At 33.0% G+C, this 25375-nt stretch overlaps 1 protein-coding gene across 1 annotated transcript in view; it reads right to left on the bottom strand.

Annotated features, from left to right (window-relative positions):
• LOC127708531 (uncharacterized) overlaps positions 1-24646 on the bottom strand; it is a 60123-nt gene extending 35477 nt beyond the window's left edge. Inside the window, exon 1 of the mRNA XM_052213429.1 lies at positions 24434-24646. Within this exon, the coding sequence (XP_052069389.1) occupies positions 24434-24458 (25 nt within the window). The 5' untranslated portion in view covers positions 24459-24646. The remainder of the gene's footprint in view (positions 1-24433) is intronic.
• Positions 24647-25375: the final 729 nt, after the last annotated feature.

Raw genomic sequence — 25375 nt, 5'->3', positions numbered from 1 at the left:
TTGTTTATCAATGTCATGATCCGGTAAACGTCGGTATCACACTCGAAAGTTAAATAGCTTGCGATCAACAATTACTGAATGAAATATTATGTGTCGATAGTACGTTATAGATTCGTAATAAATATAAAAAAAAAACGTGCATGCAGGACTTATTTTAGTATATATGCATGCATTGATTCAATGATTTCGATAACATTAAAATTAAAAGAAACTCGTTTTATATGACTTAAATAAAACGTTAGAAATTATTCTATAGATGATTATAATCTCGGTGCAAACAACATATATTTTTTAAACTTGTAAATATGATTTCCCATCCCTACAATAATGTCCAATTACATGGAAAAATAAGCATTTTACATGCCCTTTTTCATGAATTCACAGATATCTTACTTAATGAAATCGAATTTCTTTTAATTGAAATGTGATGACTTGTGTGAGGAGTTCGCGTGTGTGTCCTTTCTGTACTTTTCTTACGCAGTAGTTTTATATTATAAATTGTTACCTGGAAGCCTTTTCACTTTGTGTCACTCAGTCGAACAGGAATATGAACTATTTGGACTGTATCGTGTTTCCAATCAACTGCGACGCGTTATGAATGATAGTCTTGCAATCAACGTGAGTTGATAACGTCAAATTTATTTAAATATAATTCTAGGGTTACGATAAAGCCGAGATAATTAAAGAATTGTGTACTGGTAAAGTAAATTAAGTTTTGATCTGGCAATAGATTGTCGTATAACGATTAACATTAAAAGAAGAGACCATTAAAGATAAAAACAGAGCAGAAAATAAATATTCTTAATGGACGCTATTCCAATGAATATTTTAGCTGTGTTGTGTCTTGTGTGGACATACGTTATTTAGATTGTTGATATAGTGGAAGGACCCTTTTCATCCATCATAAAAATTCAAACAGTTATGTTATATTATAGTTTTTATACTTTTTTATCTGCATCTCATTCTAATCTTTTTCAACATATTGAATCCGTCGCTACTTTTTATCAAGCTGTTTCCTTCAAAGTGAAACCAAACTACTTTTTTGAAAGAAACCAAATTATAAATTGGCTTTGATTGTTAAAATTAACTTCGAACAATGACTCTTTGTAAAAACACATTTATTTTGCCAAATTGTTAACATATGTGTAATGAAATAACTTCTTCTACGATAGTTTATTTTTAAATATGTGTTCACCTATGTCCAGGTGTCCTTTCTTACAATGATAAATTTTACGCTGGGCCATTGCACTCATCTTCAAAACTATATAACATGACATACTCTCTACTTTATAAAAAGAAAAAACATGATGACGAAATATACAGTTGCATGCGGAATTTCATGCTTACGTTTGCCAACAAATCAAATAATAGAGATCGTTATCCTTTTATCGAGAATTTCAGATGCAGTTCACCCGTAAACATATAAAAATCACAATTCTATACATTTGTATTTAATCTGTGGGAGCATATGTCATCAAGTAAAATGCATATTGACTGAAAAGGCACATTCGGATGTATGATTCAAATTAACTGCCAGGAAATGTCAACATCAAGATCTTATCAAATGTGCCAATACATATCGAATCGCTAAATTCTAAAGTGCTAACACGTAGTAGGAAAAGCTTGTGTTTCCGTGAACTTAATTTATTTCATCAACATCGACCAAACGAAACAAAAACAAAAACAATCAAAATCAAACAAAAAGACAATTTGAATGACAAAACATTGATTAAGTTTAATGCAAATAAATCATGTAACGTACGGGTATAAGCAGAAACATATACATGTACGTCATTTTGGTCTTTGTTGGGTAGTTTTCTCGTTGGCAATCATACCACATCTCCTTATTTTATAAAGATAGGCGTGAAAACTTCTGGAAAAGAATTAATTCCAAAACGAAGTACAATCATCTCTGTGTTTCAATACATGCCTATCAATTTAACGTTTGTAGCACAGTACCCAAGGTATTTGTATATGTTAGGTTAAAGTGACAGATTTGTAGTATAATTTTCGGTTTATAAATCATGAAATTGTACAAAAACTTAGTTTGCATTTCCTTAAGGCAATGTTGATGAAAACTGTATCCCTGAAAATGACAAGAGATTTACATAATTACTGAAAAAAAGTTAAGAATTATTTTACAAATTCCCTGATATTATTTCAGGGATTATCAATAACAAACAGATCTTTTGTTTGGTCAAAACAAATCAAATTTAGACCAATAAATCCTCCGCATTTCTAACCTTTTTAAGGTTTCATTCCATGTCCATTTATCAAATCTAAAGTGGTAAGTTTTTCCTGTGATGCTATTTTAACAGTGTTGAACCACATTAAATCATAAATAAAAAATATTTGAAATTGAATTTAAATACCAACATTTTCAATGATATTGATAACTGCAGATGTATGGAATGTATTGTATTGTTTCCCCCAGACAGCATCAAATGCACATTCATGTTCTGAATGTTAATGCTTAGTGCATGTAATTTACTTTTTAAAAAATGGCAATGCATGTTATTGAATATTTGTTTTATGTTTTCTATGTTCGATTAAACAAGGAATTAAAACTAAGCAAACAAATGCAACTTAGCGTATAAAACAAATCCAAACAGAACGCATGCTTGACAGATTGAACACAACTTTAGAGAAGACAAATATTGGTTGTAATGTTTTGATACAGATTCTGCATCTTGATCGCATCAATGGAGACCTCAAAAATATATGATCGCCATTGTTCATGAGCGTACTGAAAAGGATATTGCCTGTATGAGTCTTATGTATTTAAAAAGCATAACGAAATGAAATAAAAAAAAAAGATCGTAGGTTCTAGTAAAAACAGGTTATGCCAAATTGTATATCATATACATGATTTAAGGGTTTTCTTACTGCCTATATTACGAAAAGAAAGAAGATGCCAAAGGGACAATAAAACTCATAATTTGTTATTGTTAAATGTTCCATTGAAAGTAAATTATCTCAAGAAAATTTGACCTTATAAAAAAAAGGAGATGGACGGTGTGTTTGTTCTTTTGGGGTCCGTTTGATTAACATGCCCTTAATTGTTTTATATTTTGATAGATGGAAAGATTGGTGTTTAACGTGTATTGCAAATATCAAAATCTTCTCAGGACAATGCCATGTTAAAGTGATAAGAAAATAAACCCTGTTTGTACTATACCGACACGCTTAGCGGAATTCTTATGTGTTGGTTCACATGGTAAGCCCGTAGTAAGACATGTCATCCTACTCGAAATCATTTTTAGCTCACCTGGCCCAAAGGGCCAAGTGAGCTTTTCCCATCACATGGCGTCCGTCGTCCGTCGTCTTCGTTAACTTTTTACATTTTGAACTTCTTCTAGAGAACCACTAAATGGAATGAAACCAAACATGGCATGAATATTCCTTATAAGGAGCAGCTGACCAAGTGTTGTTACTTTGTAGCCGATCCATTATCCAAGATGGCCGCCAGCGGGGGACTTCGTTTAACATAGAACCCTATGGATAATACATACAAATGTCTTCTTTTAGAGAACCACTGAATGGAACAAGAGTGCACACGCTGGAATGTCTCGCCTACTATACTGACCATTGATTTTATGTTGATAGTCCTACATATAAAGTTTTACTACAAGTATCACATTAACATTTATGATCCAAGAAAATGATGTCAAGGTCAGATAAACCAAGCCGGAAATACATGTACACCTTTAATACAATCCCTCCATACACAGAATATAGATGACCTATTGCTTATAGTATAAAAGAAACAGACCAAACCATGGAAATTCTATACTGACCAATGAACCATGAAAATGAAGTCAAGGTCATTTGTACCCTGCCAGACAGACATGTACACCTTAAAATCATTCCATGCATCAAATATAGTTGACCTATTGCTTAAGGTATCTAAGAAAAAAAGTTAACCAGGAAAAATGAACATTGACCAATCAACCATGAAAATGAGGTGAAGGTCAGATGATACCTGCCAGACAGACATACACCTTACAATCATTCCATACACCAAATATAGTTGACCTATTGCTTACAATTTAAGAAAAACAGACCAAAACACAAAAACTTAACATCAGCAATGAACCGTGAAAATGAGGTCACGGTCAAATAAAACCTGCCAGACTGACATGTACATCATTAAATATTTCCATACACCAAATATCGTTGACCTACTGCATACAGTATTAGAAAAACAGACCAAAACACAAAAACTTAACATTGAGCAATGAACCGTGAAAATGAGGTCAAGGTCAAATAAAACCTGCCAGACTGACATGTACATCGTAAAATATTTCCATACACCAAATATAGTTGACCTACTGCATACAGTATTAGAAAAACAGACCAAAACACAAAAACTTAACATTGAGCAATGAACTGTGAAAATGAGGTCAAGGTCAAATAAAACCTGCCAGACTGACATGAACATCGTAAAATATTTCCATACACCAAATACAGTTGACCTACTGCATACAGTATTAGAAAAACAGACCAAAACACAAAAACTAAACTATGACCACTGAACAATGAAAATGAGGTCAAGGTCAGATGACACCTGCCAGTTGGACATGTACACCTTACAATCATTACATACACCAAATATAGTAGACCTATTGCTTATAGTATCTCAGATATGGACTTGACCACGAAAACTTAACCTTGTTCACTGATCCATAAAATGAGGTCGAGGTCAAGTGAAAACTGTCTGACAGGCATGAGGACCTTGCAAGGTACGCACATACCAAATATAGTTATCCTATTACTCATAATAAGAGAGAAATTAAGATTACAAAAAATCTTAACTTTTTTTTCAAGTAGTCACTGAACCATGAAAATGAGGTCAAGGACAATGGACATATGACAGACGGAAACTTCATATCATAAGGCATTTATATACAAAGTATGAAGCATCCAGGTCTTCTACCTTCTGAAATATTAAGCTTTTAAGAAGTTAGTAAACCCCGCCGCCGGATCACTGCTTTCTGCGACAAAAGTCGCAGGCTCAACAATAAAACCAAACATGGCATGAATGTTCCATATGAGGTGCTGACCAAATTTGTTACTTTGTAGCCGATCCATTATCCAAGATGGCCGCCAGCGGGGGACTTCGTTTAACATAGGACCCTATCGACAATACATATAAATGTCTTTTTTTAGAGAACCACTGAATTAAATGAAACCAAACATGGCATGAATGTTCCTTATGAGATGCTGACCAAGTGTTGTTACTTTGAAGCCTATCCATCATCCAAGATGGCCACAAGAGAGGGACTTAATTTAACATAGGACCTAAGGGAAATACATAAAAATGTCTTCTTTTAGAGAACCACTAAATGGAATGAAACAAAACATGGCATGAATGTTCCTTAATAGGTGCTGACCAAGTGTTGTTACTTTGAAGGCAATCCATCATCCAAGATGGCCACAAGAGAGGGACTTAGTTTAACATAGGACCTAAGGGAAATACATACAAATGTCTTCTTTTAGAGAACCACTAAATGGAATGAAACCAAACATGGCATGAATGTTCCTTATGAGGTGCTGTCCAAGTGTTGTTACTTTGTAGCCAATCAATCATCCAAGATGGCTGCCAGCGGGGGACTTCGTTTAACATAGGACCCTATGGACAATACATACAAATGTCTTCTTTTAGAGAACCACTAAATGGAATGAAACAAAACATGGCATGAATGTTCCTTAATAGGTGCTGACCAAGTGTTGTTACTTTGAAGGCAATCCATCATCCAAGATGGCCACAAGAGAGGGACTTAGTTTAACATAGGACATAAGGGAAATACATACAAATGTCTTCTTTTAGAGAACCACTAAATGGAATGAAACCAAACATGGCATGAATGTTCCTTATGAGGTGCTGTCCAAGTGTTGTTACTTTGTAGCCAATCAATCATCCAAGATGGCTGCCAGCGGGGGACTTCGTTTAACATAGGACCCTATGGACAATACATACAAATGTCTTCTTTTAGAGAACCACTGAATGGAATGAAACTAAACATGGCATGAATATTCCTTATGAGGTGCTGACCATGTGTTGTTACTTTGAAGCCGATCCATCATCCAAGATGGCCGCCCTTCTGCTTTTGATTAAATACAGGGCCAATATTAAACCAAATTTGGCCTCAATCATTATTAGGGTATCTCTTATGATTTTAATCTATTTTTACATGATTTTCAAAACCAAAGTAGAAACAGGTGAGCGACACAGGCTCTTGAGGGCCTCTAGTTTTTCTCCGAGCCGACCACTCTTTGCTCTTACTCATAAAAGCTGCATGCTTGGCAGAGAAGCAGCAAATTCTAATTTTCAAATATTTTGTTTGACCCAGCCGGTGATTGTGGTACAACGACATCGCAGAGCGGTCACCAATTTTTTCCCAGCGTATCCGATCAAGGTTATATCTGAACAGTACGCATGAATACCTATTATACGGTCTCTTTTCTCAGTTTTTGATTGTGTGGATTCTCACGATTTATTTCCTTCCATATTATATTATGAGGTATTATACAAGTACATTTAATCAATATAATTTTAGATCAAGCACTTACATGAAAATGTAATTTAAGGAATCAAATTTTGGTCTAAAATGAAAGTACTTTAATTTTATTACTTCAAAAATAAATTAATTGCATTGCTTTGAAAGCACAACTCTGCATCTAAAGAAAAAATCTCCACCTGAAACCGTTTTAATGTCACTGTTGTTTAAGATTGACAAATTGATTTTCGGATCCTTTTATCAAAATAAACGCTAATGCTCAGTATCATTAATTGTCTTGTCTATTTTGGTTCCATTATAAGCCATCATAAATTTATTTCACAAATAAAAAGGCACAAACGTGTCTACTTTATACCCAGAGTTATAGCTATCAGTTGACGGTAGCGGACTTGGGAGGCACACAACGTGAGGATATAGGATTTCAAATTGCAAAAAAAAGTGATTTCCTCTTTTCTCAATACATTAATTTCCTATCTCTTTGCTTATGGTCTTGCGTAAAATATATGTACAGTTCTTCCTACGTAGTAATTATAGAGACAGAAGAAGTCAGTCACTGAGTAGCTCTTATATTATAGATTTGGTTGATGTCAAAACTGCAGTGTGAAGAAAAGGGGAAAAGATACCACGATGTAAACTATAACTAATGAAAAAAATACAACACCATGCCCAAAAAGAAAAAAAGAAAAACAGTCAATCATCAGGCCACAATACAATACACAGAAGAAAACTAAGGATTCAGCAACACGAACCCAACCAGACCCAATGGTAAATTCAGTTGCTGCCGAAGGGTAAGCAGTTGTTTCAGTAGTGGCATCGGTCATGATGGTCGCCATCACACAGTTGTTGGACCATTGTACGTGTCTCCAAAAAATAAGAATGTTCTCTTTCTAGTATTCGATAGTATGTCTATTGAAAACGCTTTTTATCTAAACAAAGGTTCCAGAACGCTTACTGTTTGCAAAGAACATAATCTACTCTAGATGAATAAAAAAATATTTATTTCATTCTTTAAGAGCAGTAGCATATTTGTATCATACACCCTGTTGATAATGTTTAAATTTCAAGATGTCCAGAAATACAGATTCTTTGATTTTCCATCATATTTTTCACAGAGAATTTTTTTAAAATAACTTCATGTTTTTATATATTTACTCCTAGAACAGTTGGTTGCCAACTTTGTCTGGACGTTAAAGATACTATGATCTAATTGATTGGAATTTTCTTTCAGAACCTAGAACTTTCTAAATTAATTCTTCATAAAAACGAACTGATAAAACAATTACAATAATACTTGTTACTAGCAAACAAGGTGTCAGTAAGAATAACAACTCCGCAGTTAAGTTCAAATCCGTCAGACGCTAATATCTTAATTTTGCATTCGTGCAGGACGGTCATCACTTGTCAGTCAAAGCAGCGGAACAAATTGTATTTGTCCAACTGAATGCGGATATTCACTTATTGACTGACGTGAAACATATAATCTGATATAAACAGTGATGTCAATGTCATCAAATCATTATTAGTAGTTAACATTATTTAACTTTATGCCAATGTGGCTAATGATGATGATGAGGATTATAACTTTTTTAATACAGATTTTATTTTTTCAATGATTAACAATGAAAAACTCATTCACGAATTGAGTGCATTTCCTGTATCGCTTAATTCAAAAATGAGCAGGTCTAAGTGATAAAATAAAGTTCAAATGATAGTAGATATACAAGAGGGTCTGGGTGGGGTCCTCCATTTCTGTATTATCTAAAATTTTTTGCCATTTTTCTATACAAGTATTCTTAATCCCCCCCCCCCCCCCCCCCCCCCCCCCCCCCCCATTATTGTCTATTCTTTATATTTCAGCCCAATCATTATTCTCTTTTCTTTTTTTTTTTTTTTTTTTTTTTTTTGCCTATTTTTCTTTATGCAGGCCTCTACAATAACTTTTTTTTCAACTTGTCCAGTAGGACAAGTACATACCAAAACTTACTTGTCCGATTGAATTGTAACTTGTCCAAAAAAAATCTTAATAATAACCTTTTTTGCATTTTAAGTTGATTGAATTAAAACAATCGAACAGAATTTGATTTTAACATATCTTTTGCAATACTTTACAAAAATATGAGTCGAGAACAACTGAATCTAGTCATGTCACAGGACTTAGGTTCTAGTTTTCATCAATGCCAAAGTCTCATCAGACTCTGCACATGAGGCACCGTCTGATAGGATTGCTAATGTACACTCATTGGATTTGTATCCTGGTTTTTTAAGTTGAAAAAAGTTTATTCAAATGCAATCAATAAAAAAAAAGAGATGAGGTATGATTGCCAACGAGACAACTCTCTGCAAGAGATCAAATGACACAGAAATTAACAACTATAGGTCACCGTATTGCAAGTATTGTTTTTTTCTACATACATGACATATGATCAAAATTTTATGGTCATTTTTATTTTAAAAATATTTTTGCTAAAAAAATTACCGGTATGGTATTTATTATAAAGCAACAGAATAAGGTAGGAAAACGAGGTACTGATTTGTCTTGGTCCTGCAATGTCTCCTGCGTTACCAAACTGTCTATTAATTATGTTTATTGAATATGTCTCCTACGGTGCCAAACTGTCTATTAAACTTGGAGCCGAATCGCTTCCGAGCTGGTGATGAACTGTCTTGTAAAGTTACCTTATCTACAAAGCGAAGCATATTGGATCAGTAAGACTGGTTTCCGAGAACCTGTTAAAAAGTACCTGACAAAGAACCAGTTTTAAATTATCGATTGCAAGTAAACATGTCAAATTAATACTTGTTTTTATGTTCTTTTCTTGTTTTTTGTTTGTAATTACTTTGTTCATCAAAGTTGGATTAAATTTATTTTCTGCAGAATAATTTTACTTGTCCCGTCGGACAAGCTTGATATAGCTTTTACTTGTCCGACCTTTGTTTCCTCGGGTACCGGACAATCAGACAAGCGTTATTGTCGAGCCCTGTTATTTTGCACTTCCTGTCCATTATTATCTATACTGTAAACTCCTTCCAGACCCTCATACAACCAAATGCGGACCGAAACATGTTAAAACATGATAAAACTTCCTGTTGAGTCAGAGTTATGCATATCAATCAGCTAAGCGATAAAAGCTCCGTGAAGCCTCTAGTTTATCCAAACAAAAAAGCATATAAATGATTCGAATATGCAACATTTAATTGAAAACTTTAATGAAAACTCTAGAATGTAATACAGAATGAAATTGTAAATCAATATGGATTTACAATAAATAAATGATGTCCCTGTGAGGTTACCAGTAGCTATGTGACATTATCTAAAGAGTAGAAATCAAAGTGACAATATCAGGAGTCATCGATAAACAGCTCGACATAACGTATTGTCATGCAAAGTGTCATTTCAGCTGTATCAATTTCATTATGGTCTTTTTGTTTAAAAAAAAGGAGTAAGCTTTACTATTCATTGGAGTTGTCCTGGTGGCAAAATGTTCTGTGTTTTTGTTAGTTGTTTTTCTGTTTTGTATCGATCTGACGAGACAAGTCCTTTTCAACTGATTTGTATAGTTTGTTCTTATGTTGTACCTTTACCCCACTGTCCTAGGTTAGAGGGAGTGTTTGGCGCTAGCAAACTAGTACACCCCGCCACATTCTGTATGTGCCTATCCCTAGTCAGGAGTCTGTACTTCAGTGGTTGTCGTTTGTTGCTGCATATCATATTTGTTGTTCGTTCATTGTTTTGTACATACATCATGCCATTAGTTTTCTCTTTTTAATTGTTTTACATTTTTCATTTCGGTGTCTTTTATAACTGACTATGTGGTATGGGTTTTGCTCATCGTTGAAGGCCGTACGGTGACCTATAGTTGTTTACCTTTATGTCATTTGGTTTCTGATGGAGAGTTATCTCATTGGAAATCATAACACATCTTCTTATTTTTATATTTGCAGTTAATCACTATTACAAAGATATTTCCAACCTGTCTCAGACGGTCTACAAAAATAGGTACTACTCGAATATAGGTAGCTGATTTTTCTGGAAGTAGTACAGAGAGTGATATTAAATTACAAAGCTGATTTTGCTTCCTAAAGTAATCATCATTAAGAACACCAAGGTTTGTCAAAGCTGAATATGGTGTCAGTAGCGCAGTGGCCCGAATTTGAATACATCAACAGAGCTACGTTAGAGATACAAGCTCCTTATAGCTCTAGTTTTTACACTTAAAGTATTCCATTTATGATTGGGGGATGATGAATTAAGAGCAGAATATTATGTCAGTAGAAAGGTAGCTCTAATTTGAATACATCAACAGTGTTAGCGATGAAAGCTCCTAGGATCTCTAGTTTTTACACTTAAAAGAGCTGAAAGGCTAGAAATTACAATTGCGAAAAAGGACACATGGTGAAGTTTGTTTTGCTTGTGTAAACAGAAAATTATAAGCTTCAAAAGTAAAGTCACATGTATTTTAAATTGTAATAGCGTTCAATAAATTTGCTTTTAAAATTGTAAAATAGGTTGATTATTGCAATGAAATTTCACCTGATTTAAAATGAATAATTTTGTATTTAATTGCCTTTTTTAGTAAGCAAATAAAACAAGTTATTTATTGAACAACTGTAAAATCCTTCAAAATAATGTGAACAATTGTAACAAACTGTGTTTGGCAATCGAAACTCTCTATTTTAATAAGAAGGATGATAATGTACTTCACGAATATTGCTTTACATACAGAATCCATAGAATACTTTTTAAAGTATCAACTAAACTCAGTTGGCACGTGTTTTCTGTTTATTCTATTATTAAGTATGTTTGCAGAAAAAGGTATACGTACAGTAAATCTAAATGAATTATGATTGGCTATTTCGAGCCTCTATTTTCAGTTATTTACATCATCAATAATCAAAGCTGAAATATCCAATACTCCTTCGTGTAAGAAAAAGATATAAGGCTGTGTTCACACCAAACGTCGCGTACTGTAAATTTTTAACCTGTTTACAATTAGTTTCATGTAATGGTCTGTGGGTTTTTTAAAGGACGGCTTTCCTGTTGGAAATTGCGCCCTATATGTTCCTAATTTTACTGAAGAAAAAACTACTTAATGTTTGTTTTGTTCTGTTTTTTTTTTTAACTTTGGTTGTGAGTTTTTGTGATTACTTATTGTGTCGCTTATTGTGTTTATTGTTTGTTACTATCAGATAAAACTAATTTATTTCCTAAATATGAATAAGACTTAAGTTTGATCAGTTGCCCCAGCCAGTGGTCCCGTGGGAATCGTGTATACGCACTATCCCAAGGAAGGTACTAACCATGATAGTGTAGGTTAATTGCACCCTGGACCCAGGCATTGACATGTGCTTTGACTGGTGATCAGTCAGGCAGAGAACATGCCTCTGTCTAATTCCCGAAATGCAAGAACTGTTTCATGATATACCCCCCCCCCCCCCCCCCCCCCCAAAAAAATCCAAATTGTATAAAGATAATAAATAAATAAATATATAATAAATAAATAAAACTATTAACTTATTGATATTTTAGAATACGGGACCTTATACTTCTAAATTAATTTACAATGATTCCAGTGTGAATTGTACATGCTTGTTTGTCCATTCAGTACAAACGATGTACTTTGCGCTGACGCCACTGTTTAACAAGCTACGTACACGACAAACTGGTTAGGTATTTAACATAATTTCATATCCTGTATATCACGACTACCATGTCAGGGGGCGACCACTGCATGGTTGGCACCGCTAATCTACTTGACTACTTGTTATAAATTGATAATCGAATATTAAAAAAGTGTTATAGATTTAGCAGCTTATTTTCGAAAAATGAGTGGAATGACTAATTGTTCTGTAGTCGTACGTAAATGATGAATGCTTGATCGTAGGCAAATTGCTTTGTTACGCTTTGAATTATGTAGTAAATGCAGCTAATATGATATTTTGATGTAGGAGGATATTCAATGTAATTACATCCCAACTCCTTTGTTCTACCAGGGGTGATGTGAGCCGGATCATCCCTACCAGATTACCCCAGCTTGAGTTTCTTTGTTTTGCATGCTTTCCTTTGTTTTGAAACATTTTGGCGGGAATGCCTAATCGACAATAAAACTTATTTATTTATTTATTGAGAAAAGACACACTTTCAAACTTTATGTAGGAAAAATCCATTGTCTATGCTAGGATTCGAACTCAAGACCTTTAGCATATCAACCCACGACACATACATATTTTCATAAGTGGGTCGAGTTGGCAGACCTTTATTCAGTGGGATTTTAACCCTTTTCATAACTAAGGCGAGTTGTCAGACTGATTGTTCAATAGGATTTTACCCTTTTTCATAAGTGGGGCGAGTTGGTTAACAAGAGTGGGGCGATTTAGAAAGTGGCGATTTAGTGTGGGACGATTGGCCAGCGGGGCGAGTTGACATGGTTTCATATTTAAACATCGTGTTCGGGGGTCATAAAGGGTATATATTATATAGTAATATATAAAGTATAATATAATGGTTGTGTGGCGTTCTAAACTAGATTTTATGAATTGTAAATGGTTTTTCGTCTAATCTAAAACAGCTGGGATGTAAAATAGTTATCCCATTCGGACTTGGTGTGTCAGTGTAAGATCACCCTCAGGCCTCCGGCCATTGGGGTGATCTTACACAGACACACCAAGTCCTCATGGGATAACTATTACTTACTGAACACTGGTTTCACATTAAATTTGTTCTCATCTGTTCATCGGTTTTAATTACTTGTAGTTGACAATTGTTCACACCAGTAAATAACATGTACATGTAATTAACATGTACGTAACATAGAATTGACAGAAAACGTTCTCTGTAATCTTTTCTTAGGCGTAGACCAATTCATATTGTTTTTTTTTCAATTAATTTTTTTAGGGGGAAGGGGGGTAGATAAATTGTTTAAATTCAAATTTTTTTAAGAAAAAATATATTTGTTTTAATGTTACTTCCTTAAATATTCATTATAAAATCCACTTTCTTAATATCTAGTTTTATGTACACTTAACCCACACAAGGTCTACAGTATGTAGTCAAAACCTGTTTTAAAACTACATGTTAAACATTGATGTTTATCAATGGGAACGTAATAGAGTTTAGTTTAAGTGTTGAGTACACTTATACCACACCGAGTTTAGCTCAATGTGAACACGGCCTTTAAGTCGTGTACACATTTGTTTTCTAAATTTTAAAATTAGCCTTTTTCAGATACAAATGATACCTTCCAATACAAATTCGAAATCTAGGCGAAATATATTATATCCACATTGTAAACTTGCATTTTGTTGGTTACACATGTAGGACCAGAAATGAAGAAGCGACAACACCGTTGGCAGTCGGACGGATAGATGTCTTTAATAATATGTTTTCGGGGGCATTGAAGGTTGGTAAATCGTTAATTTACCACGGTAATATGCGGACACGATCGGTTAAATTTGTTATATCATTGAATAAAATGAAATTGGGGTTTACGACAAACAGACAGCAAGCCATCTAGACCATCTATATAAATCAAACTATACTACTGTAGATCTACCACTTGTCTAAAACATCATTTCGTTTCTGTGAATTCATAAATTGTCCACGGTTTAAAAAAAAAGAAACGGATATAACATACTTAAAAAATTGGTTAGAGCTTGGGATATGGTATTGGACATCTGTTCGAGTTAGAGCTCGGAATCTGGTATATAAGTCTGTTCGAGCTAGAGCTTGGATAATGGTATAGACATCTGTTTGAGTTAGAGCTCGGGATATGGTATAACATCTGTTCGAGTTAGAGCTTGAAATATGGTAAAGACAGCTTTTCTAGTTAGAGCTTTGGATATGGTTAAGACCTCTTTTCGAGTTAGAGCTTGTGATATGGTATATCACATCGGTTCGAATTAGAGATCGGAATCTGTTATATACGTAAGTTCGAGCTAGAGCTTGGGATATGGTATAGACATCTGTTCGAGTTAAAGCTCGGGATATGGTATTACATCTGTTCGAGTAAGAGCTAGGGATATGGTGTAACATCTGATCGAGTAAGAGCTTGAGATATGGTATAACATCTGTTCGAGTAAGAGCTTGGGATATGGTAAAGACAGCTGTTCTAGTTAGAGCTTGGGATATGGTTAAGACCTCTTTTCGAGTTTGAGCTTAGCAATATGGGATAGACATCTGTTCAAATAAGAGCTTGGAAAATGACAAAAGGATACTTGAATCATGATCAGTTTGCATTTTACATAAAAATAAAATACCTCACGGACATTGTTGGTATGACAACTCAAATTCCATAACAGCTATTTTTCGCGTCCAATAACTGTAGTATCATTACATGTAATCGATAGACCGTACAAGATACCTACATTATTGATACATCAACTAACTTTTAACGTCATATTTATACAAAAGTATACCCGTAACTGATTATATATGCTATGCTAGACAAGTTAGCATTTAGATTTTCTGATATAATTATCAAAGCCTCGCTTGGTTATAACTAGAAATTCTCCTTCTTCTATCCATTCGATATCATTATTTAATGTATAAGCCCCGCTTTTTTGCAAAGGTCTGTTCTTAACAGCAAATTGTATAAGCAGTATGAACTGAAAATGCACTCTTAATCATTAAATCTTCGCGATTATTCGCAAATGCATTTCGAATGCGAAATTCTCTCAACAAGTAGAATATGATGGAATTATGTTATTTCGCAAATGTTTATAATTATGTAGCAACGACGTTTATCAATTTCTAAGGAGGCATTAGATATGATTTTGACAAAAAATTAAAATGCGATTTTCTTTGTTTCAAACATTAATAAATGCGAAATTGTGAAATAATATTTCGATATTGACAGTCAGATTGATTCTGTGTAGTTAAATAAGCTTAAAAAACATCAGTGATGTTTTATTGGCTTGCAAGTCAGTATTTCAACTCATTTGAATACGTATTCACCCGACCTTCAATTTAACCCTACGCTGTTACGCATGTGTAAGGCGCGTTCAGTTATTAAGAAATCAATGTCCATTCGTTGACTGATTCTGCACACACACAAAAATCATTATTTTTCAGATAAACGCTGGTTTACATATTTTATTAACCAACGACATGAAATAGAAATATGACGGACCTAGAAAAATCGCTGTTATACGATCGCAAGTGCATGTCTGTCTGTGTATTTTTATCTATATATACGTTTATATCAAGTCGTATGACAATCGGCATTCTTCGGAGGTCAATTCGATGGCTAATTAGTCTAAAATGCTCACTAAATGCTGATCAATTATTACGAGTCCATCCATTGTAATGGTTTCTTTTGGTAATTTTGATATACGTTTAAAAACAAGCAAACAAGCAAATCAAAAACAAAACAAAAAAGCCAAATTGATGACATGTCAGATTGACAAGTTCTTGCTAATGATACATTTTTTATGTAAAACATCACAGTTAGCTGCGTCATTGTGTATTTTTACTCATGAAGCGAATGAAAAATGAACATTAATATTGACTCCAGTGTTGATTCTATCTCGATTAATAATAAATGCTTCATTGGAGAGACATTAGTATTTATCAGAAACTAATAATAAGGTAATTAAGACATTTTGTGTAATTACAGCTCTTCCATTTTCGTGAGAATGGACAAGTCTGGTAAAATATTTCAGCAACTAATCCGGTTTGTTCTTTTCCGCTCAAGGGAAACAATTTTTTTTTTACTTTTTGATTACATTGCTGATATTTTCCTATGAACAAAACTAATATACTGTTTCATATTAGTAAATTCCAGTATGTTTTGTAACAACTACGTTAATTTTTTCTTCACTGTAATGCATTTTACATACAATTTCGATATGACAGATATCCGTTTTTTTTTATATCATGCATAAACAACAAGAACGATGATGTAGTATTTGATATCTAATGGTTTATATGGAAATGTGCCACTTGCACGATATGCGAGGGCTGTATTAACATATCCATATATACTTCGTTTCGTCTGAATAAAAGTTACAGAACCCCAGATTGCAGTTATTTCTTTTGTTACTAAAAGCCTGAAGATTCCGGCTTTTACAATACGAAGAATATTTTCGGTTGTAATGAACTACTTCAAATTGCATGCCTTGAATATGAGATATTATTAATTATAGTTATTATTAATAGGTACAACATATAAACGGGGGGAAAATAACAATTCAATAATATAATGTGAAATATCAGTCTTCGTGAGGCTAATCTCTTGCAGACATTACAAAAAAGTAAGAAGATACCAAGGGTCAATGAAACAACATAGTTTTGCATTTCCTATCATGATTTCCTTGATATAGGGTAACTGCTTACAAGAAATCTATTAAACCAAGGATTCAAAGTGATGAAGTTGAAGTTATCCTTTCGAAGATTTCAAGGACGCCATCACGAGTTTGTTGACCGTTATGGAATATCTGTTTCACAGATGACAACGGATATGTTCCAATTGTCATACTAGTAACAACAATCACGTCACTTATCACCGAGTGTGTACTTACATGAGCAACAGGACGAGTGTCAAATGTGGTCCAGGTTCTGCTTATCCTTCCGGAGCACCGGATATCACGCTAGTTTTTGATTGGGTTCGTGTTGCTCATTCTTTGGTATTCTACGTCTATATGATACTTCCATAGACTGAGCAACACGAATCCCACCAAAAACTGGAGGTGATAGCAAGTGCTCCGGAAGAGTAAGCAGATTCTGCTCCACATGTGACCCCCATCGTTTTGCTAATGTAAGTACAAACCAGGACATAAGTCTTTTTTGGTAGATCGCATTCGCGGAAAAGTGGACTGGATTGTGGTTACGACAATTGGGAACATATCCGTGTTAGTTTCTGCTGGTCTCATTTCTTGATTAAGAACGGATTTTTTTTTTTTTTTAGTTTTATTGTTATTTTATATAAATACTGTACGTTTTGTGTAAGTTTCTACTGGTCTCTTGTCCTTTTCAAGTACGGTTTATGTTCTTTTGTATAAAAAAAAGAACGTGTTTTGTAAGTTTCTATAGTTATTAACTTGTCGTAATGAACGTTGGGTTGGTGGCAGCCTCTATTATATTCATATTATATATACTAGAACACACCCGCGAAATCGCGGGCATTTAGAGTGAGGTTGAAAGTATGTTAACTGTTGTAGGATGAATTTTTGTTAAAAGATTTTATGACTGGAGAATTTCAGGAAAGGTATCAAAAGTCATAGGTACTTGGGGACAGGACAATTTTTTTTAACCCTCCCCTTTTTTCCAAAGTCTGTTATTTTTTGTTTTCTGATAATTTCAATTATTTTCGCGTTTTTCTGTACACTATGAACATACATATACTATAAAATAAAGTGTATTTGCTATTTACTATCAATTCAAAGTTTACTATCCACGGCGGTCACTGATATATTATATAGAGACTCTCTATTATATTATATGTATGATCATAGTATACAGAAAAACGCGAAAATAATTGACCTGTTCCCAAGTACTTATGAAAATTATGGTGTAATTTTAAAACAGTCCTAAACGGAAGTCTTGTTTATGACTTAAAAGTCCGTCCGATGACGGAAATAATATCCGGACGCCTTTATTTTCGTTTTCCTCCCAAAATTACCCAAACTGAATAATCATAAGCGAGGATGACAAATGCGACTATACATGGTACCTATAGGACACAGAGGCATGATGATTGATTTATTGTGGAAGGAAGAGAAGCGACACACAAAATGAGGTCTTCTCATTTAATAGTATAGATAAACACGACACCAGTTCGTTATAATGTAAAAGTAGATATTGTTCAGTTCAGTTTGTTTCCTCTATTTGTTTAAACTTAGTTTCTAGGTTATTGCAAACATTGTTTTTATAAATCTGAAAAAATATTGACATTTTGAAAGAAACTAATTGCATTTAAGTATCATAAATTTTCCTGTATATCAAATATTGAATTCTTAACAGTTTTACAGAATGTTAAAGTTTACACCTTCGTATAAACCAATCGAGTAAATGCGTAAAGTAATACTGGTTTTTTTTTGGTATAACATGAGAATGAAGACAATTTTAATACGATGCGATGTAAACTTATTCCATTTCATAGGATAAAATGGAAATTATTTGGTCAATCAGTTTATATATGAGCGTTTAAATGGAGTTAAACGCATGGTAAAAATATAATAATTATAAGTGACTATAAATAATGCCTTACCCCTTAAAGAGCTTTCACTGTTACAATCAAGTGATAACATATATTCTGATCTGGACACCATTTTATAGAAAATACGAGTTTTTACCAAAACTCAAGGATATTGAATACTTGTAGAAATAACTGTGTAACAATTTGTAGTAGGGATTCCTTTATCAATTACAGACAACTTGCATCTTGTGCAGCTACGATAACCCTACTGGCTAGACCATATGTCTTTTGTAAATGAAAAATTCTGTTAAATTTGCTGTTATTAAATGCTTTCATATTCTGTAGTATTATTGTCCTCATATCAAGACTATTGCTAGCGGTTAAATTGTCAACAAGTGACCAGCTTCAATTCATCATTCAGGAGTTTGTGTTTGAAAATGAGATTGTATATCTCCAACTTAAAGTTGATTTGATTGAAAATCTGGATAGCAATTGAGATTTCTAGTAATCATAATAGATAAAGAAGTCAATTTAAAAAATAAATGAGATGTGTTCAGATTTCTAATATCAACTATCAACCAGAGGCTAAAGGACAAGGATCTCAACTACAGGTCGTAAGGCCTTCAGCCATGAGCAATACCCGATCCGCATAGTAAGCTATAAAAGGCCTCGGTATGCCAAATGTGAAACAATTCAAAAGAGAAAACTAACGGCCAGATTTATGCAAAAAAACATGTCTTATGTTTTTGTTTTGAATGGAAAGCTGTTACACTATTCATACTTACTCAATAAAATATTTTATATAAAAAAAAAATAGAAGTAACATAGAGACCTAATGGGTAACTTTTTTGATTATTGGCCTAAAATTACGATATTTATAGTCAGAGTTCGTATATATCATACATTAACATACATCAAGAAAAAAAAATTTATTTGTAAAAATGAATTTTTAAGAATTATTTTCTGAAGATTTATAGAAGTCAAACGGACTTTTTTTTTATAATTCAGTATCACAAAGTTCTCCATCGACTATGTTTGTGAATTCCTTCACAATCATTTTTTTTCTAACGTTGTACTGTAAAGCCACTTTCACAGGAGATGAAAGAGGGTTGACAAGGTTATGCTTTTCTATGACTCTAAATCAGTTGGAGATGTACTGAATGATTTTTCAAAAACATGATGACTGTATTTATTAGTCGAAATTTGGATTTGAATTAGCTTTTTAGCAACTGTGAATACTCTTATTTTTTGTATTTAGTACACATCTGGGCGTTTTTCAAAAAATGTCCACTTTCTCTGTCCAGGGCTTAAATTGTGATAAAATCATATATATATATATATTTTTTTTTGTCTCAGTCTATAAATTGTATTTATTAAAGACTTTTTGTCTGCTTTTTGGTAATGATTCTCTGAAAATATCAGACCAAAGGGATCAAAAACAGCAAAAACGCTCTGTCCACATTTGAAAGTTTATTCAAATATTCCAAATTTCATACAATTTAATCATTTTTGCTCTTTATTCAATGTTTCACTTCGCAACGACAACAAACAATTATTATAGGCAAAATTATAATCATTCTAGTGTTCAAATTGTAGTCTTTCTTTTTATTTGCCACTAATAAAACTTCATTTAGTAAAATGACGGTCATCTTTCGATGCTGATGATATAGTTCTTCTGCATTGAATCAATTGGCAAGTCTTATTGCGTACTTTTTTACTTGTCCATTTTGCAACGTCTTTTTTTAAGAAATGTTGACCTCAAATCATAAAAAACGTGGAGTTTATCAAAAAAAATAAAGACAAAAATGATAAAAACATGTATCTGAAAAACCGCGTGTATCAACAATGGCTGCTAACATGTAAATACGTCCATTGCACAAAGGTCCACTACGCAACATTTCGTTTCGAAGTGGACATAATCCGTTGCGTAGTGGACACAATCCGTTTCATAGGAGGCATATATCGTTACGCATTGGACATTTGGGATATTTTAAAAAACGGCTTGTAATATTTTCTAGTGGCTAAAATTGCAAATCAAAAAGATAACCGTATAAAATCATTAATTTTGTCAGATTCTTGAAGAAAAAATCCCTTTAAATTCTAATTTTTTAGCATGGTAGAGCCTTAAAAAATCGTTGCGAAGGGGACATCTTGGTACACCATGTTCACTTTTACAGAGTTGTTGTCAACTTACCGTTCAGTTTAAGGTTGAATATTTTGTATTTAGTTTATACTGATGTTAAAGAATTGACATGTACAATTAAATCACTTATTTCTCAACCTTTTTTTTCATTTTCCAGTTGTCAAAAATGGACATTTTTTTTAAAAAGGCCCATCTAATGAATTAAGCCCTTTTCAAATTATTTTATAAAGTGTTCTTATTTTGTATTGTATGTCACTGTCCAGGGTTAGGGGTTTGAACGCTCAAAAACATGATTGAGCATTTCCCAAGTAAGGAGCCTGTAGTCAAATGGTTGTCGTTGGTTCCTGTTTACAATATACAATAGTAACTGTTTTCGTGACCTAGTAAATGTTGTTATCTTAAATTAGGCCGTGTGTTTTCTCTTTTGAATTGTATCACATTTTACTATCCCAGGGCCTTATTTAGCTAACTATACGTTATAGATACAGCTCTTTGTTGAAGGTCGTGCGGTAACCTGTAGTTCTGAACATTTTTTGTCTATTGATCTTTGGTGGATAAGTGCCTGATAGGTAACCATACACCATCTAATTATTTCTTTTTGGAACTTACAATGATACACACGGAAGAGGTTGAAAACGACTGCAAAAGATAGTCCAGCGGGCATGTATGCATTTAAGTTAATAAGGAGATGTGGTATGATTTCCAATAAGACAACAATCCACCATAGTCCAATTGAGGTTGATTTAAGCAACTAAAGGTAAACTCGTGCCATATAATCAGCTATAAAAGGCCCCGACATGACAAATTATGAATTAATTCAAACGAGAAGACAAAAGCCGTATTATTGCAAAAAAATAAACGAAATCAAATATGACAGACAGAAACCAACGTAATCTGTTCTATTAATTAAACTGAAAATACATTAGTATTCTTTTAATCTGATAATCAAATACTGGCGTTCTGCACAAGAATGCAAAATTGCAATTGGATGTTTAGCAACTAATAATGAATCAATCAATACACTATTTTTTTTTAATATATTAGTATAATATACGGATCTCTACATTGGATATTATAAAAAAACATTATTCGTACGCACTAAACACATTTCTGCCTGAAACACATTATCAGCACAACGCATAATAATATCTAATGCTTATGTTTGATGTCTGTTTTAGTGTGGTTTACTTTATGGACTATACTTATTTGCTTTTGTACTTTGCATTTTTTGCATGTGCTTTGCATGTTTTAAATTTGCTTGGAATTTTGAAATGTGCTATAAAAGAGGGACAGTCAAACTCATAGATCGAAAACAAACTGACAACGCCATGGCCAAAAATAAAAAGACAAACAGACAAATAATAGTACAGATGACACAACATAGAAAACCAAAGACTAAGCAACACGAACCCCACCAAAAACTGGGGGTGCTATGTGTGATTTATCTGTATGTGTTGCATCTTCTTTACATAATTAGTTGCTTGCATGAATATCTTTGTCGCTTCAAAATCTAATGGTATGATCTGTTATTAATCTTACTGACTTAAGATAAAGCTTATTTGATTTGATATATGATTTCGTTTCCACGAAAGAATGATTGTGTTTCTTATTAATTACGATTTCGTTCAACTGGCATATCTATTTCTGTCCCCTCCAAAAATCTGCAGGTTCCTTATAATGTTCTTTCATATTCTCGAAATGATTATCTCGTTCCCTTTGAATATTTTTCAGTTATTGTAGTTTTCGTCCAACTGTTTGTAATTTGTTTCACTTGCTCTGAAATAGTCGTTGACCAGATGACCATCTTTGCTTGCATAACGCATAAAGTCAGAAAAAATCTTACGTCCTCAAGAGGGTGCTGATTGCAACTTTTCTTGCGCTCAATCTGGTCCCACCTAAACCGTGTAAATACATAAAATCCCAACATTTCAAATGTGTATGCATCATACAAGGGGTTCAAATTTTGGATTATTGTGAAGAAATTGTTTTCCTTTTTAGTTCCATTAGCAAAACAGTTGTTTTGCAAGCAACAAACCAGATGCGAGATTTACCCCTGTCACGGGACTTATCCTTATCATAAATTTAACGCGCAAATCGCTATTAGTCGGATTCGTGTCGACCAAAACATAATTAGAATATAGAGAGAGATATAAGGCGCTCCAATAAAGACTAAGATATTTAAAATATGGATTAATTGTTGGTTTGATCGAAGTATTATAGTTAAACCATAGGCAACATTGCAATCGCCTTTCTCCAGAGATTGTACGATTTTATTTTATCAGTGTCGAGCAAGCGCAGATAATTTAATTCCGTTAATCAATTAACTACAATTTTTTTTGCGAGCATTGGGATAATAACTGCAAACTATTTCGAGGGGACAAACTGATCAACGATTTTATAAAACTTCTTTTGACGAAATATATTTTAATGAAACGGAAAATGTTTCAAGGGAATGAAAAACTGTTTTTTTTTTATCAAATGACATTGTCGGGCTCCATTGGTATAACTTACATTATAACGTATACAATGATGTCGTAATTTAGAATAAGTTGTATTGTTAAAATATAATTGTGATTTCTATTGACCCATGGTATTTTTATTTCCAAAATCCGAAATATCCTTTTTATCTCTTATGTTATTACATTTCATGTTTCATGAACAATTTATGTATTAAAGAATATCTCTTTGGTATCTTTCGCCTCTCTTTTGATTATATACTTTCATAAAACAACATTGTAAAAAGGTGTAACTGTGTACTAGAAAGGATTTAAACAAGAAGTATCAGTTCACCTCCTTTTGTTGGCTCGCTTTCATTACTCTAATAGCGAGTATATTTTACCCTTTTCTCCAAATTATGTATGCCATATCTTTGTTTCGAGCATCATAGGAAGTACCAGACTGATACTAATGTCATGGAAAATTTCATTCAATGCCGATATTAAGTTTTGAAGAAAAATTCTTGAAAACATTTATGTCGTTTTACAGATTGAGAAATGTTTTAGACTAGAATTTACTATGTGTTTCAATTTTTTGTTATTTTGGTTTTTAAATTCCTCTCTTTTCTTCTTTACTTTTGAAAGACAAGAGTGGCGTTAAAAACGGATTCCGATATGTGTCCATAACACAAGTGTTTCTGGAAAATTCAATTAAACGTAAATTAGGATAAACTTTGTTAGCAATGTCAAATTATATTTTCAACCAGTTTATTGGCAACTACAAAAAATGTGTTAATCCTCTATAATATCCTGCTGTTACAATACATTAGTGTTTAATGTAATATCATGGATATCCCATAGTAATATTTCGTTTATGGCGGATATTATACATGTCTGAATTTTATTTTTTTGCACTTAATTAGACGTACTGTCATCGTCAACATCGCCGCCAATTATATTTTTCGAAAATTCTACTCTTATGAAAAGAGCTTTACGATGCATTTAACAAACATTTATTCAATTCTTTCAATCCTATTTTCATAAAATAACAGCTTAAAAATTTATTTTTTTCAAACCAGCAATCCTTTAAGGTCTAAAAATCATCGACACCTTTAAAGAGTATGAAAATAATCCTCTGACTGTTGTTCTAAATTAAATGTTTACCAGGTCCCCCCATTATATGATTATGACATTTATACTTACCTAATATCCAAAAATGCGCTATCATTTTGCTTATTTTCTGTTCAAAAGTAAAAAATAATCCATCCTAGAATGATTGAAAAAAATAAATTATTCCGTCACACATCTTCTTTAACATTCCATGACAACACTTTGTACGTAAATTAAATCGGTATTGACAACTTTATACTTTCTAATTTAATGGATTTGCATGAATATTTTAAATTGTCAACCTCCTAGCTGAAATTATGAATTGATTTTTCCAGTTTCAAAATCTATAAAATAATAATGCGTTTGGAATAGGTAATGTATATATAAATTTTGCTTTGATCGACTGCTTGTATTTCATACCGTAATGACAGTAATGGAATCGAAAGCTAGATGAATTCCCTAACCATGAAATGGAATTGTCTTGATAATTCATTGAAATTAAAATATTTTTTTACAATTTCCTTTGTAATCCAAAATAAATTATTGGAAGAATGAATTTGTCAACCATTAAAATACGTATTTAATAATTCATGAAATTTATTCTTATAAATCGTAATATCAATTTCATTATGATTATCCAGTAAGATTATTGGATGCTTTATTATCCTTGTTTGCTTGGACTATCAAAGTTAATACTTTTCTATTTTAAAGAGACAGAGAGAAAGTACAATGATTTTGTATTTTATATTTTGAATTTCACGTTATATTGGTATTTGTTAGTGTACATATTATGAATACATGACTGTACTGGCTCTTCTTTTTATGGAATAATAATGATCAGCAAATACAAGATGCATTTTTGGTATACGTCCAGCAAAGTCAGCCGGATGAAAGCTATCTCACGATGGGTTTCTACCGAGCGTACTAATTGACCAAGGATTTAAAACGTCTACCAAAAATGCAACATAAAGATTTTTCGCTACTTATTATTGACAAATAGAAGAAAACAACTTATGAAATGTTTGTTTTGATCTG

This window comes from Mytilus californianus, unplaced genomic scaffold (genome assembly GCF_021869535.1).
Source record: "Mytilus californianus isolate M0D057914Y unplaced genomic scaffold, xbMytCali1.0.p SCAF_7, whole genome shotgun sequence".
NCBI classification, from domain to species: domain Eukaryota; kingdom Metazoa; phylum Mollusca; class Bivalvia; order Mytilida; family Mytilidae; genus Mytilus; species Mytilus californianus.
This window is presented reverse-complemented; position numbering and strand designations above follow the sequence as displayed.